General features: G+C 37.7%; 1 protein-coding gene across 2 annotated transcripts in view; it reads left to right on the forward strand.

Moving 5' to 3' along the window:
* LOC130214090 (CUGBP Elav-like family member 5) overlaps window positions 1-16,579 on the forward strand; it is a 323,679-nt gene that overhangs the window by 159,847 nt on the left and 147,253 nt on the right. The window contains exon 5 of one of the 2 annotated variants that reach the window (XM_056445677.1): window positions 97-101. The exons of the other annotated variant lie outside the window; for it this stretch is intronic. Within the exon in view, the coding sequence (XP_056301652.1) occupies window positions 97-101 (5 nt within the window). The remainder of the gene's footprint in view (window positions 1-96; window positions 102-16,579) is intronic. 2 annotated transcript variants of the gene reach the window in all.

The following is a 16,579-nucleotide window of genomic DNA, read 5'->3' on the forward strand; positions in this document are numbered from 1 at the left end:
TGCTGGAGCTCAGACAGAGCGACCATCAGGTTATTGATCACCTCCCTGGCTAAGGCCCTTCTCCCCTGATCACTCAGCTTAGATGGCCAGCTCTAGGAAGAGTCCTGGTGGTTCCAAACATCTTCCACTTACGGATGATGGAGGCCACTGTGCTCATTCGGACTATCAGAGTAGCAGAAATTCTTCTGTAACCTTCCCCAGCCTTGTGCCTCGAGACAATCCTGTCTCGGAGATCTAAAGACAATTCCTTTTTCTTCATGCTTGGTTTGTGCTTTGACATGCACTGTCAACCCTGGGACCTTATATAGACATGTGTATTGACAGGTACCTTTTCAGGACAGTGACAGGTGACTATTTGGTAAACAAAGCAAGTCTCTCATATAATATATCTACTAAACGACAGAAAATATTACTGTGCAAACTACATTGTATATAAATCAGATGAACATTTTTATATTAGTCAGTAATTTTACTGTTATTAATTTAAAAACTGAATGAATATAGATTTACACACATTTACTCAGGTAAATAATCAGAATTAATAATGACCTAAAAATCTGCGGAAATCTGCGGAAAATCTGCGCGCAGATTCCGTGTGAGCCTTCCAATGGGAAAGTAACTACTAGGTTACACAATGTTGAGTGTCATGTCAATACAAAGCACAGTAATGCACAGATGTAAAGGTAAAAGCTTCATTCCAGTTACAAAAAAAATAAAAATTATAATTTAGAGCAGTAGCTAGCCATCTTTCATAGCAAACAACTCATGTCTTTCGTAATGGTTCGGATTGGACAAAGAAAAAAACCTGTGGCGAGAGCGTTCTGTCACAAGGCCAAATTCACTCTTCTCTGTCATAAACGGTGTTTATCCCCCGCCTGCCGCCCACTCTGAAGCAGAAAATAGAGGGATGTGTCTAAAATACTGAAATGCTTTTAGCGCCCCTAACAAAAGAGCTTTCTCGGCTTATGGGTCTCCAAATCTGAGCTCTGACAGGCCAAATGTGCCACCATTTACAGAGATCTTTTGTGCCTTGATTTGATGTCTCATTTCTTTGGACGAAAGAAGAGGAATAAACTAAAGAAACAGAAGTGTTTTTTGAGAGAAACTGCAGCTTATGGATATGCAGTGAGCTCTTCATTAGTGCTCGTCACTGTTACAGCTGCTCTCTAGAGGTTAGTGATTTCAACAAACACTACTGACCTTCTCAGAACTGGTACGCCTTTGAAAAGCTTCAGGCAATGCTCTTTTTGTGTTACTCAAGATAGCATAGCTTAAATAAAAGCTTGTCCAAACTTGATTTCAATTCTTTTCACTATGTGAGTGAGAATTTGATTTGTATTGGTCGCACCTTGGAGGAAGTTGAATTGGCATGACAGGAGGAGTTTACTGAGTCTGAAGTAAATGAAATCCATCAGTTCATCTTGTGTGTCATCCATTCATTTGCTCATCCATCCATCTATTATTCCATCCATCCATCCACCTAATGCCATGTCTATTCATCTACACAGTGTCATCTTTCATCCTTCCGTTCATCCATCCATACATTGATTCTTCCATCTATTCATTCAATAATTATATGTACAATATATTGTTCATTTATCCATGCAGTATAACCAATTTTCTATCCATCAATCCATGCATTCTTTATGACAGGAGTCACCAAACTTGTTCCTGGAGGGCCGGTGTCCTGCAGATTTTAGCTCCAACCCTAATCAAGCACACCTGAACAAGCTAATCAAGGTCTTACTAGGGATACATGAAACACCCAGGCAGGTGTGTTGAGGCAAGTAGGAGCTAAACCCTGCAGGGACACCGGCCCTCCAGGACCAAGATTGGTTACCCCTGCTTTATATCATCCATCCATCCATCCATCCATCCATCCATCCATCCATCCATCCATCATTCCATCATTCCATCTATCCATCGATCTAATATCATGTTCATTTGCCTTCGCAGTGTCCATCCATCCATCCATCCATCCTTCCAGTATCGCTTCCAACCAACCATCCATCCATCTGTCAATTCATTTTTTATATCATCCATCCATATATATACATCCATCCAACCATACATCTAACTATTCATCCATGCATCCATCCATCCATATAACCATCCATCCATCCTACCATCCATCCATCCATCCAAAATGTACTTTATTTTCCAACTAAAGCAGGGTGTCATCTATCATCCTTTCATACATCCATCCATATATCCATTCTTCCATCTATTCATCCATTCATCATCTATCTGATATATTGTCCATTCATCCATCTATTCATCCATCTATCCAGTGTTTCATCAAACCCCCCTTCCTTCCATCCATCAATCCATCCATTGAATTGAATTGAATTGAATCTTCTAACCCTCCATCCATCCATTCGTCCAATGATCCGGCCATTCATCCAGTGTATCATTGACCCCCCCTATCCATCAATCCATCCACCCATCCATCCACCCATTTCTTATACCAACTTTCCATCCATCCACCAATTCATCCATTCATCTATTGAATATATATATATATACATCAATCCATCCATCCACGAAAGATATCATCCCTCCCTCCATCCATCCATCTATCCATCCATCCAGTCTATAATCAAACCCTCCATCCATCCGTACATTCATCCGTACATTCATCCAGTGTATCATTGACCCCCCTTTCCATCCATCCATCCATCCACTCATTTGTTATGTCATCTTTTCATCCATCCATCCATCCATCCATCCATTTATCCATCCACCAATCCATCTATTCTTCCATCTATTCATCCATTCATCTATCCAATATATTGTCCATCAATCCATTCATCAATCAAATATATCATCCATCCATTCGTCCATCCATCCATTCATCCATTCGTTCATCCATCCATCCATTTATCCAGTGTATCATCGATCCATTTTTCCATCCATTCATCTATTCATCCACTTGTTCATCCAACCATTTGTTGTATCATCTCTCCATCCATCCAACCCATGTCATATGCACAGCATGTCATCTATTATCCTTTTATCCATCCATCTATTCATCCATTCATCTATCAGATATAATCATCCATCAAATATATCATCCATCCATCCATCCATCCATCCATCCATCCATCCATCCGTCCATGCATAAATGCAATATATAATCTCTTCAAACACACCTCCACCCATACATTCAACAGTACCTTTCTTTTCAAGTTAAAGTGTAAGCTAAACATTATTTTGAACCGTGTTGAATGCTGACTGCCACCTCATCACGGAAATCATCCCAGTGACCCTGGTTTGCATACTTTGAGGATTGTCTGTACCCTTTGTTTAGACATATAAATATTCCAGTGCTTACTTTCAGTTGAAACATTCCCTTATAGCAGTCTTACCATATTACCCTTGAAGCTTGTTAAAATGACTGATACTATTGATGCTACAAGACTGTTACACACTGTTAATCACACAGCTGCCCTCTAGTTTTAGCTTGAGTTCTCCACAAACCTTTCACGCACACTGTCTCCACAGACTGATGGCAGTGATATTGGCAGATCGGTGTTCAGTCCAGAGCGGAAGAGAAGCTCCTGTCAATAGCTTATCAGAACACCACCGATGAAGGACATTATCAGATTAGCTTAAACTAATTATTTGTAATTAACAAAGAGTCAATTAGCAGCTCGATACCGATCTACTGTGCAGGGAAATGACATTTACTCGATCAGCACCTGCACTGTACACAAAAATCACATCTTACTGAGAGTTTTACAATACTTATGTGTTCATGTATGCAGTATTCATACATCCATTCAATATATTTTTGAATCCATCCATCCATCTATCCATTCATCCATGCATCCATCCAATATATCATAAATCAATGCATCCATCCATCCATCCAAATATACCATCCATCCATCCATCCATCCATCCATCCATCCATCCATCCATCCATCCATCCATCCATCCATCCATCCATCCATCCATCCATCCATCCATCCATCCATCCATCCATCCATCCATCCATCCATACACCTGTCCACTATATATCATATGCCTATGCATCTGTCCATCTATGGTTCCATCCTTTCTTACATCCTCCAAAATTATTTTCCGTTCATCCATCCATCTCTCCGTCTATTTGTCTTTTAAATATATCATACACTTAAGCATCCATCGGTCCGTCCATCTATCCACCCATCCACCAACCCACCCACCCATTAATCCATCCGTCCGTCCGTTCATCTATCCGCTCACTCACCCACCCATCCATTCATCCATCCATCCATCTACCCATCAATCCGTCCGTCCATTTATCTATCCACTCACCCATCCACCCATCCATTCATCCATCCACCCACCCACCCATAAATCCATCTGTCTGTCCATTTACCCATCCACTCACCCACCCACCCATCCGTTCATCTATACATCCATCCATCTACCCATCAATCCATCTGTCCGTTCATCCGTTTACTCACCCACCCACCCATCCATTCATCCATCTACCCACCCACCCATCAATTCATCTGTCCATCCTTCAGTTCATCCACTCACCCATCCATCATCCATCCGTCCATCTATCCATCCAATATACCATAAATCTATGCATCCATCCATCCATCCATCCATTCATCCATCCATCCATCCAAATACACCATATATCTGTCATTGTCCATCCATACATTCATACATCTATCCATCCATCTATCCATCCATGGTTCTATCCTTTCTTACATCCTGCAAATATATTTACCATTCATCCATCTATCAGTTCATCTGTCCATCGATTAAATATATCATACACCTAAGCATCTATCCATCCATCCATCCACCCACCCATCAATCCATCTGTCTGTTTGTCCATCCACACACCCAGCCACCCATCCATCTGTCCATCCTTTCATTCACCCAATTATCAATCTATCTGTCTGTCCGTTTGTCCCTCCTAACAACCACCCACCCACCCATCCATCCATACACCCACCCACCCATCAATCTATCTGTCTGCCCATTTGTCCATCCATACACCCACCCACCCATCAATCCATCTGTCCGGCCATTCGTTTATCCACTCACCCACCCATCCATCCATCCACCCACTCATCAGTCTATCTGTCCCTCCATCTGTCCGTTTGTTCGTCCATCTACTCACCCACCCATCCATCTATTCATCCATCTATTTATCCATCCATCCATCCATCCATTCATCCATCTACCAACCCATTAATCCATCTGTCTGTCCGTCTATCTGTTCGTCCTTTCACCAACCCACCCACACATCCAACCATCCACACATCCCAATATATCATACCCCTATGCATCTGTCCATCCTTGCATCCATTTTTCCACTATCTTTCTATGCATGCAAAATTCATTCGTTTTCTTTTCGGCTTACTTCCTTTAATAATCTTGGGTCGCCACATCAGAATGAACCGCTCACTTATCCAGCATATGTTTTACAAAGCGGATGCCCTTCCAGCTGCAACCCATCACTGGGAAACACCCATGAACTCTCATTCACACACATACACTACGGACAATTTAGCCTTCCCAATTCACCTACAGCGCATGTCTGTGGACTTGTGGGGGGACTAGAGCAGTCGGAGGAAACCCACGCGAAGAAGGGGAGAACATGCAAACTCAGAATGCCAATTGACCCAGCCGAGGCTCAAACCAGCGACCTTCTTGCTGTGAGGCAATCGGCTACCCACTGTGCATAACAGATTGTGTGTAATACTTGCCTAAAAACATCACTGGACAATTTTGGCATGTCTGTTTTTCAACCTGCACAGTTTATGATAACATGTGCCTAAGTATCTTTTCTGGTAGTTAAAGCAGGCTGTCAGCAGTCATGCTCCTGCTCCGCTATCATAAGAAATCCCTATAAAGATTTGACCTTTACCATCCCGACCTGATCGTTAACCAAACGTCTCATTCATCACAGAGCTCTATTTGTCTCAGCGCAGTGATAAAGCGTGCTGGAGTATTGATTACAGCCGTAATGGATCTACTCATTGTGGATGGGCGGGGTTCGCTCGCTTTTCCTATTTGCAATTATCGAAGTGATGTATGATTGTGTGTGTTTGTGTAGCGCCGTTATCGTCCGCCCCGTGCTTCGTTGGGACTACAGTAAAAGTGCTGCTGCTCCAATCTGGCAACGCTCTGCTATAATGAAGTGAACTCATTTGCTGAGCTGGGCTTTTAGAGATCTCATTGAGTCTGGAGGACAGATTCGCATGATAACAGCCCGAGCGAAGGTCATGTACAGTAGAGCTGGTCAAAACATCATCCACAGTGAAACTCATATCTGCTTCACATTCAGCTCCTGCCAGTCATCCAGGTATTTTAGCACTTTCGTCATGGTTTCAAATAGTTTAAGAAAAGGCTTTTATTTTCATGCTTATATTTTTTTTATTTCCATAAAAGTCCAGGCGTTTTTTATTTTATAAAATGTCATTTGGAGAATTCAAATGAGGAAATGCCACAAATGTTGATCTGAAAAACTTTTTTCTTGTGTGGTTTTGTAAGCAGAACAGTTTTGAATAAATATGTATATATGCATTATGTAATTTAGACTCGTTTGGTCATTTGGTTACCAGGTGTCCATTTGGAGTTTCCAAATCGCTTTTTAGAAAGGACGCCTTGACTTTTTGGAATCAAAACATAGTCAGACATTCAGCTTTATCTTTCTGGTGTTTCCCATGCCATTATCCTGATAGTCAAATCCATTTGACCTCTAATGAATTTCATTTAAACTAATCGCAATTCACTTTCACCTATATTTTACCATGTTTTACTCTATTTCTTTACTACTTTGAGTTATTTTGACCCTTGGGTACCAAACTAGCTAATGTCTAGTTTCAAACAAAACCAGACTTGTGAACATAGACCACAAGGTTTAAGAGCTACAGACATTTATATTTGGGTAAGGTCGTTTTTCGGGAAAATGCTCAAAAATGGGGTGCAGGTTAAAAGGTTAACCACATAACCAACCCAGGCTCATTCTAAAAACGTACCCCTATATACATTTCTGGAGAGCGCCAAATACGCTACTTCTTTTCTTGCAGTTTTTTGTTTTTGCGAATCCACCAGAGGCCGCTGTGTACGCTTTTTCAGATCTCATATTAACCTAACCCTAACCCTAACCCTAACCCATACGCGCCTGCTGTTCTCACGTAAATCCACCAGAGGCCGTTGTTGACTGACTCCTCTTTCCCTAAACCCAACAGACAGTGTTTTCAAAAGCAATCCAGAAAAAGAAAAGCCCTCTGATTTCAACCACGTTTTCAGATTTTACCACAGTCTTACCCTCTTATTTACACGTTTATTTTATTTTTTGGCTCTGTTCTTGTTTTTACCTGCTTTTTTTTTCTTCGCCTGACTCAAACCTCGTCGTTGCGGTCAGCTCCTCTCTGCGTCTCAAGTCCACTGAAGTCACTGCGAGCCACTGGACAAACTGGTAACATCAGAAAAGCCGTCCATACGGAGGTTAGCGGTCAGCTGGTAAGCACGAAAAGGAATGGCTCAATACTGCCCCGTAGCATTCACTTTAAAGATGAAATGCAGCCATACGTTCCTCTGGCTACATAATTGGCGATCTCCTGAAATGTTTATAGGGCTACGTTTTCAGAATGAGCCTATGTAAACATAACAGTTAAAAAACTAAATAGAATAAAATGTAGCTCTAAAAAGTCATCATAAAAAATGTAATCTATATAAAAAATATAGAAAATGTTATAAATAAATAAATAAATAAATAAATAAATAAATAAATAAATAAATAAATAAATAAATAAATAAATGAAAAACAAGAGTGATATAGCATGGTGAGAAAAATAGAAGTGTGGCAGAAGGTTTGACTGGGAGGAGTGTGAGGTGTGTGTGTGTTTGTGTGTGTGTGTGTGTGTGTGTGTGTTCTCATATACTAGCTACATCAAAGGGAGATGTTATTATCTCTCTTTCTCTCTCTCTCTCTCTTTCTCTCTCTCTCTCTCTCTCTTTCTCTCTCTCTGGCTGGCCGTGGCCCAATGTTTGATTTTCTGCCCTAGTTTTGGAGAGCTCTTATCTCCCCTCACCCTTTCTGCCTGTCGTTTTTTGAGCGCCGGCCCGATTCTCTGGCTGTCTTTAGGATTGATTCCACTCAGAGAAACACAGATGGAGAGAGACGGACAGAAAGCGAGAAATAGACACTCTGTGTGTCTACAGAAGCTGCATTTCCGTCTACTGTCTGTCTACGTTTTATACCGAAGAACTGCTAACAGTAGAGTAGAGATGACAGCAGTATTGAAGGCTGCTTGGTTATTAGTTCATTTCATTCATCATTTGCTTTTCAGCTTAGTCCCTTTGCAGTTTTTCTCAGTCACTTTGGTGCATTTCTCACAACACTATTGACATTTGCACAACAGTTAATGCATTTCTCAAAACAATAGTCATTTGTGCACATCATAGTAGCAGTTTCTCATTCCTTCCAACAAATTGCAAAAGCTTTTGGACTGCTGTTTATAACATTATCATTTGCTTTTGTCATGTCAGACCAATTCACTAAACTTGTGAATGCTGAATAGTCGTTCCATATCATTACTTGAGTCATTACATACAAAATGTTGAACTTGTTGACAAATCTGTATGACAAAATATTATTAAAAATTATTAAAAAAGTATCTTTTTTTTCCTGAAATGTCTTCTAAATTGAACAATTTACATTTAAATGAACGATTTACAGACCTATGCTGTAAGAGCCTAGCTCATGACTAATTATCCTATCAGACGATCCTTAACTCACTAACCAGACTTTTCTCATCTCAATATCTTCGTCTTGAAGAATCCCCCCCCCCACCCAAACCTACTTTCCGTCCTTTCAAAAGGGCGACACGGTGGCCAGTGATTAGCACTGTTGCCTCACAGCAAGAATTCCCCTCTTTTAATTCCCTTCCAAACCAGGCGACATTTCTGTGCGGAGTTTTGCTCATTCTCCCCATGCTCGCGTGGGTTTTCCCTGGGTCCTCCGGTTTCCTCCCACAGTACAAAAACAAGCACCCTAAACAATCAATCCAAAATATTTTAGCCAAGCTCCGAGTACACCTTCTCAGCATCCATATCTGACACTTAGCTAAGCAGGAGGGGGAGTCATCGAGATCTACCTGTGCTCAAACTCCCCTCTCGTCCTGCAACGGGAGGGAGCCCCGGGCTCGAGGATCTTATAAGCTCAGGGCTCTCTCCCGGGACAGCACGCCAAACAAGCTTTATCAATCATCAGCAAAGTGGGAACTCTTGAAATGCAGTGATGTCTAACTTACTGTACTTTTCAAATGGCTGTGCAAATAGTAGCAGTGCTGTCTTGAGGATTTCAGCGTCACCAAAATCGGACTTTTTGCATTGGAAAAAATAACAAAGTTTGTACTATTTTTTTTTTGGACTCTCAGTAGTGATTATTAAACCACACTGAACTGAGGCTAAACTGAACTGAACTTAAACACTACAAACTTAACTACACTGTCCTATTTACTGTGACCTTTTTATGTGAAGCTGCTTTGACACAATCTACATTGTATAAGCGCTATACAAATAAAGGTGAATTGAATGAATTGAATTTTGAGAAATGCGTTAACTGTTGTGCAAATGTAAATAGTGTTGTGAGAATGCACCAAAACCACTGAGAAAACCTGTATTAATCAGTAGTCACCACAGCGGAATGAAACCACCAACTTATCCAGCATATGCCTGCAACCCAACACTGGGAAACACTCTCATTCACACATAGTTAATTGGCCTTTGAGTGTAGCCTTTGCTAGGGTGAACATGGGTTATGCACTTATTATTTCGGTGCATTGTGGGATTGATTGAATGCGCTTCAGAACATGGTTTTGAACACCCCTACAAATGGCTGCTTAAATAGCCTGTAAAAAAAAAAGAAAAGGTAGAGACCTCACAAAATGAAGAAGATTTTAAATAGCATCTATAATCAATATCATTATTTTGCACAGCCTTCAGGTCAGTGCTTTATTGATATGCGTTGTATGTAGGCAGTGCACTGGGTTCCAGACTCTCTTTCGCTCTCTTATGTGTTTCATTTTCTGGTGTTATTAAAGCGGTTGGGTGTGATATGTGAAGCCAGTTGAGTCGCGTCCCTCAAAGCTCAGAGAGAATGATGCTAAATGAGTCTCTCCAGCCCCTGTTCCTCCCTCCTGCTCGCTCTTTTTGAAGATCACTCCATCCGACTGCGTGCTGCTACATCATTATGTCCAGTTCAGCAAGCTCACAATACAATTTAATCATTCTACTGATTCACCCGTCTTCTGTCTCTCTGTCTCTCTCTCTCTATTTATATATATCGCTAAATATATATTTTTTCTTCCTCATATTCTTTGAAATCCTTTGGTCTTATTTCAACATTTTTATATAATTGTTCATTGATTGATTGATTGATTCATTCATTGATTGATTGATTGATTCATTCATTCATTCATTCATTGATTGATTCATTCATTCATTCATTTTCTTTTCAGCTTATTCCCTTAATTAATCAGGGGTCGCCACAGCGGAATGAACCACCGACTTATCCTGCACATGTTTTACGCAGCTGATGCCCTTCCAGCCACAACCCATCACTGGGAAACACCCACACACTCTTGCATTCACACTCATACACTATGGCCAATTTAGCTTACCCAATTCACCTATAGCACATGTGTTTGGAGCAGCCTGATCTCACAAGAAAACATAAGTATTTTACGTTTTGTCAGTTTAGTGGCTAATTCGTACGAATTCGTAAGAGTTCATTCGTACAAAAATGTACGATTTTAAAAAGGAGGCGTGACACCCAACCCCGCCTAAACTCAACTGTCATTACGGGTGACTAAATTGTACGAATTGGATTGTACGAATTTATACGAATTAGCCACTAAATCAAAAAGTTACGAATTGCCGTGAGATTGTGTTGGCGAGACCGACATCTTGCTGCAGTGCATTAAAGCTGATGCCTGTGTACGATTCTCCCGCTCAATCATGTGAAGCCTCGTATGATCACTGGATGTCATGACAACAGGGTCACGTAGAAAAACTTTGAATATTTGCCTTCGATTTTATTTCCGCCTGTATTCTTTTACAAAAATACAAACAACTAAACTAAAAATAACATTTCAAATGTATTTTATTTACTTAAAATAAATTTAGAAATAGTAATAATAATGTATAATTATAATCTATTAAACTATTTCATATTTTAGCTAGGGCTTTGTTGGGATGGGTGACTATGCAGGATTCGGAGAGGAAAGAGACTGTGGAGAGGAAAGAGAGACCGTGTTAATATTAGTTTTTAAAAAATTTGATTTCAGTTGATCTTTATTTATATATTTATTTATATATTTATTTATTTATCATAAACAGTTAATAAAATGTACTAAAACTAAAGATTTAAATGTATTTTCCTTACTTAAAATAAAATAAAATCTAATAATAATCTAGTGCAGGATTCGCCGCCTCTAAAGACTGTGCCGAGAGGAAAGAGAGTAAGTATTAGTTTTCAGATCATTTAGTTTGGTTAGTGTGTATTTTAATACTTTGTTTTGAATTTTTGATTTCATTTTTGATATTGATATATATTTTTTAAATTTAGAAATCATATATAAATATTAATATATACATAAATTTTTAATATTTTTTTTCTTGTGTTGTGAAGATAACATCTAATTACTGTATGTATGAAAAGCATCGTCAATGCACCGCGATGCACCGAGATATCGAACTGAACCGAAACGATGGCATAATAATCGTAACCGAACCATGAGACCAGTGTAGATTCACACCCCTGATATCTGCCCATTCAACATTGAACTGTCAGTTCTCTTCATCAAGTTTTCTTTTCCGTGAGACCAGCCTGATCTCACGAGAAGCATTTTACGTTTTGTCAGTTTAGTGGCTAATTCGCACGAATTCGTACAAGTTCAGTCGTACGCAATTGTACGATTTTAAAAAGGAGGCGTGACACCCAACCTCACCCCTAAACTCAACCATCATTGGGGGTCAGCAAATTGTACTAAATTGTACGAATTAGATTGTACGAATTTATACGAATTAGCCACTAAATCAAAAAGTTACGAATTGCCGTGAGATTGTGTTGGTGAGACCGACATCTTCATCCAATCAAATGGTCGCTTGCTGAAGTGCATTACAGCAGATGCGTGTGTACGATTCTCCCGCTCAATCATGTGAAGCCTCGTATGATCACTGGATGTCATGACAACAGAGTCACGTAGAAAAACGTTGAATATTTTGCCTTCGATTTTATTTCCGCCTGTATTCTTTTACACAAATACAAACAGCTAAACTGTTTATTTACAAGGTTTCTGCATTTATCAATGAAGGAAATCCACAATTGGAATCCTTTACGTAGGGTCTTGCAATATAAAATAGAGTCTGGTCCAGATTAAATACCCTCACGATCTGGATCTGGATCCGGACCGGAGTCTGGACTTTGACAAGCCCTGCTATAGACTGTTGCTACTTAAAAAACAAACAAACAATTTATCCAGTCAAATGTTATGCCTTTGGTCAAATCATTACCTGATAGTATGAGCAAAATGCAAAAGTGCTGTTAGGTGGTTGCTAGGATGTTGCTATGCGGTTATTATGGGATAGGCCATTGCTACTTAAAAAAGAAGCCTTTATCCACTCTAATGTTATGCCTTTGTGCACATCATTACCTGCTAGTATGAGCAATAGTAACAGTAATAATACTCTGACCCTCAGATACTCCTTCTAGATGATCATTTATCCGCTCATTAATTGATCCCATTGACAGCTCATTGTCCGGCTCCTGTAGATGTGAGTCTGTTAGTGATGGATGGCGTTTAGAGATGATATGAGCCGGCTTCGGTCATTAGCGGAGTCACCAAACAGATGACCTGACACATTATGGCTGTAATAAAGAAAACCTTCATTTTCTTAGCTATTGATCTACAATCAAAGCAAATGGGCTGTGCTCTGAGAGACGAAGCCTTCGGCCGGCGCTGGACGTGCTCAGGAGCTCGGCGGCCCGTGTAGGACTCGCGCTATGGATCCCTGAGGTATACAGAGGAAAATAGGGCCACCTATCACAGCTGTCCGCCGCTCGCTAATGGCTTTTTTTGGGGAGAACAGTAATAGATGTGAGGAGAACGGAGGAAAATGGATACTGGAGCAGGGGAGAGACATTATGGAGTTTTACTGTGCGTTTGGGAGCCATTGCGAAACTCCTCTGCGCCACCGAAATAGTAATCGTCTTAGAATGCTAAATAGGCACCTTGAACACCCTCATCAAAATCTCAGCATGGCGTAGCGTTCTCTTTTTCAAATCCTCCATTTTTCTTTCCTTGCACATTCCCTGTGATTCATATTTTAGCCAGGGCTTTGTTGGGACGGGTGATGACGCAGGCTTCAGCGGCTCTAGAGGAAAGCAGAGAGGAAAGAGACACAGTGTTAGTATTCATTTTTCAGATCATTTAGTTAGTTAGTGTGTATTTTAATACTTTTAAAAGTTAAATAAAATATGGTTTTTGAATATTTATTTCAGTTTAACTGTATTTATTTATTTACTTATTTATTTTAAACTATTAAAATTAAATAAAAATACCAAAAACTAAATTGCAAATGTATTTTGTTTGCTTAAAATAAAATAAAATAAAATAAATAAAATAAATTAAATTAAATTAAATTAAATAATTAAATTAAATTAAATTAAATTAAATTAAATTAAATTAAATTAAATTAAATTAAATTAAATTAAATTAAAAAAATCAAATAAAATAAATTAAATTAAATTAAAATAAAATAAATTAAAATAAATAAATAAATAAATAAAAATAAAGACAATTTAGGAATATTAATAATAATCTATTAATATTATTATAATTTATTTAATTAATAACATGTTAATAATGAAAATTCATAATATAATTCATCTTTATTTATTTGTTTATTTATTTTATTATTCATTTGGTTGTTCGTTCCTTTCTTTCTTTCTTTCTTTCTTTCTTTTTCATAAACAGTTGAAATAAAATAAAATCTACAAATAATTTCAAAAGTTTAAAATGTATTTGATTTACATAAAATAAAATAAATTTAAAAATGGTAATAATAATCTGTTATTATTATTATGATCTATTAAACTATTTCACATTTTAGCCAGGACTTTGATTGGGATTTAGGTGACGATGCAGGATTCGGAGAGGAAAGAGAGACAGTGTTAGTATTTACAGTGTTATAGTATTTTTTGAATATTTTGTTTCAGTTGATCTTTTTGTTTTTCTTTCTTTCATTCTTTCTTTCTTTATTTATTTATTTATTTATCATAAAGAGTTAGTTAAAATATACTAAAAATACATTAATACTTCAAATAAAATATTTAATTATGTATTTTATTTACTAAAAATAAAATAAAATCAATTTAGAAATAGTAATAATGATCTAATATTATCATATTACTATTTCATATTTTAGCCAGGGCTTTGTTGGGAGGGATGAAGACGCAGGATTGGGCGGCTTTAGAGTCTATGTGGAGAGGAAAAAGACAGAATTAGTATTCATTTCATTTTTCAATATTCAATTTTAGTTGATCATTTATTTATTTATTTATTTATTTATTTATTTATTTATTTATTTATTTATTTATTTATTTATTTATTTATTTATTTATTTATTTATTTATTTATCATTAAACTGTTTGTTAAATAAGATAAAATGTACTAAAGGAAATGTATTTTATTAGCTTAACATAAAATAAAATAATGTCAATTTAGAAATAGTAATACTATCATTATAGTATATAAAATAAAATAAAATAAAATAAATAAAATAAAATAAAATTAAATTAAATTAAATTAAATTAAATTAAATTAAATTAAATTAAATTAAATTAGGAACAGTAATAATGACCTATTATAACAAATGATTAAACTATTTCATATTTTAGTCAGGGCTTTGATGGAACGAGTTGATGATGCAGAATTCGGCCTGCTCTAGAGGCTGCTCTGTGCAGAGAGGAAAGAAAGACAGCATTAGTATTCATTTTTCAATCATTTTGTTGGTTTGTGTGTATTTTAATACTTTAAAAAGTTAAAATATATATTTTTTGAGATTATTTATTTATTATTTATTTATTTATTTATTTATTTATTATTTATTTATTTATTATTTATTTATTTATTTATTTATTTATCATAAACAGTTACTTAAAATAAAATAATATAAAATCAGTTTAGAAATTGTAATAATAATCTATTAAGCTGTTTCATATTTTAGCCAGGCCTGTGTTGGGATGGGTGACAATGCAGGATTCGGTGAAGAGAGTCAGTATTAGTATAATTTTAAGATAATATATTTGGTTAGTATGTATTTAATACTTTAAAAAGTTGAATAAAACACATGCGCTATAGGTGAATTGGGTTAGCTAAATTGGCCCCCAGTGTATGAGTGTGTGTGTGTGTGTGAATGCGAGAGTCTATGGTGTTTCCCAGTACTGAATGTGGCTGAATAGGCATCCGCTGTGTAAAACATATGCTGGAATAGTTATCGGTTCATTCCACTATGATGACCCCTGATAAATAACGGACTAAGCCAAAGGAAAATGAATGAATGAACCCCTCCATTTATGTTACACCAAACTAATAAAGTTAAATTATGATGATATAATTTTTGTGGGTGAGCTATCTTTGTTAAAGGCTGCATAACAGTAATGATTATTTAAAGCAATAAAAAAGGACAAATTGCATTCTGAACGTGAAAGCCTCCAGACGTCTGGTCACTTTGGGTTCGAGCTACAGAAATGGCCTCACACCTCACTGAAGCGCTATTAAAATCTCATAATCACAGCACAACGCAAATGAGGACGAATATTTGTTATACGCTTGTTAACCCTGACATTTTGTTCCAGTCTTTAAGGGTCAGTAGACTAAACACAAGACTGAGCTTCTCTGTCCGCATGGAGAGCTTCGCTGTACCATGTTCTGTTAACGACGCAAACTGCAGCTAATTGTACATTATGATTGCATTACCGTCTGCATCATAGATTCTGTTATAGCTTTTTTTTTCCCCCTTCAGTTAATTGGCTCGTGATGTATTGAATTGGACAGAACTAGCTGACTGAAACGTAAATGTGGGTTTAAACTGGATATTGCTCGCTCTTTCAAGAAACCAATACCGCCCTAATGGAACAGCCATCGCTGTGTAATTCAGTTGAATGCTTCTGACCTGCTTTTTTTTTTTGGGGGGGGGGGGGTGTTCAACACAGACCAGAAGTTTATGGATTTATCAGTGTTCGTTTTTAACCTTGCAACCTTGTGTTAACTAGCATTATATTACACGATTTTCCTGTTGTTCAAAGATGAAACCACTACCTGACAAAAGACTTGTAGTCAATCTCAGTTGTAAGAGTAACAAGTAACAACTTGACGTCTAGTTGATCATTTGGAAAAGTGGCAGAAGGTCAATTTTTCTGATGAATCATCTGTTGAGCTGCATCCCAATCATAACAAATTCTGCAGAAGACCTACTGGAACCAGCATGGACCCAAGATTCTCACAGAAATCAGTCAAGTTTGGTGAAGGAAAAATCATGGTTTGGGGTTACA

Source organism: Danio aesculapii, chromosome 2 (genome assembly GCF_903798145.1).
Source record: "Danio aesculapii chromosome 2, fDanAes4.1, whole genome shotgun sequence".
Lineage (NCBI taxonomy): Eukaryota > Metazoa > Chordata > Actinopteri > Cypriniformes > Danionidae > Danio > Danio aesculapii.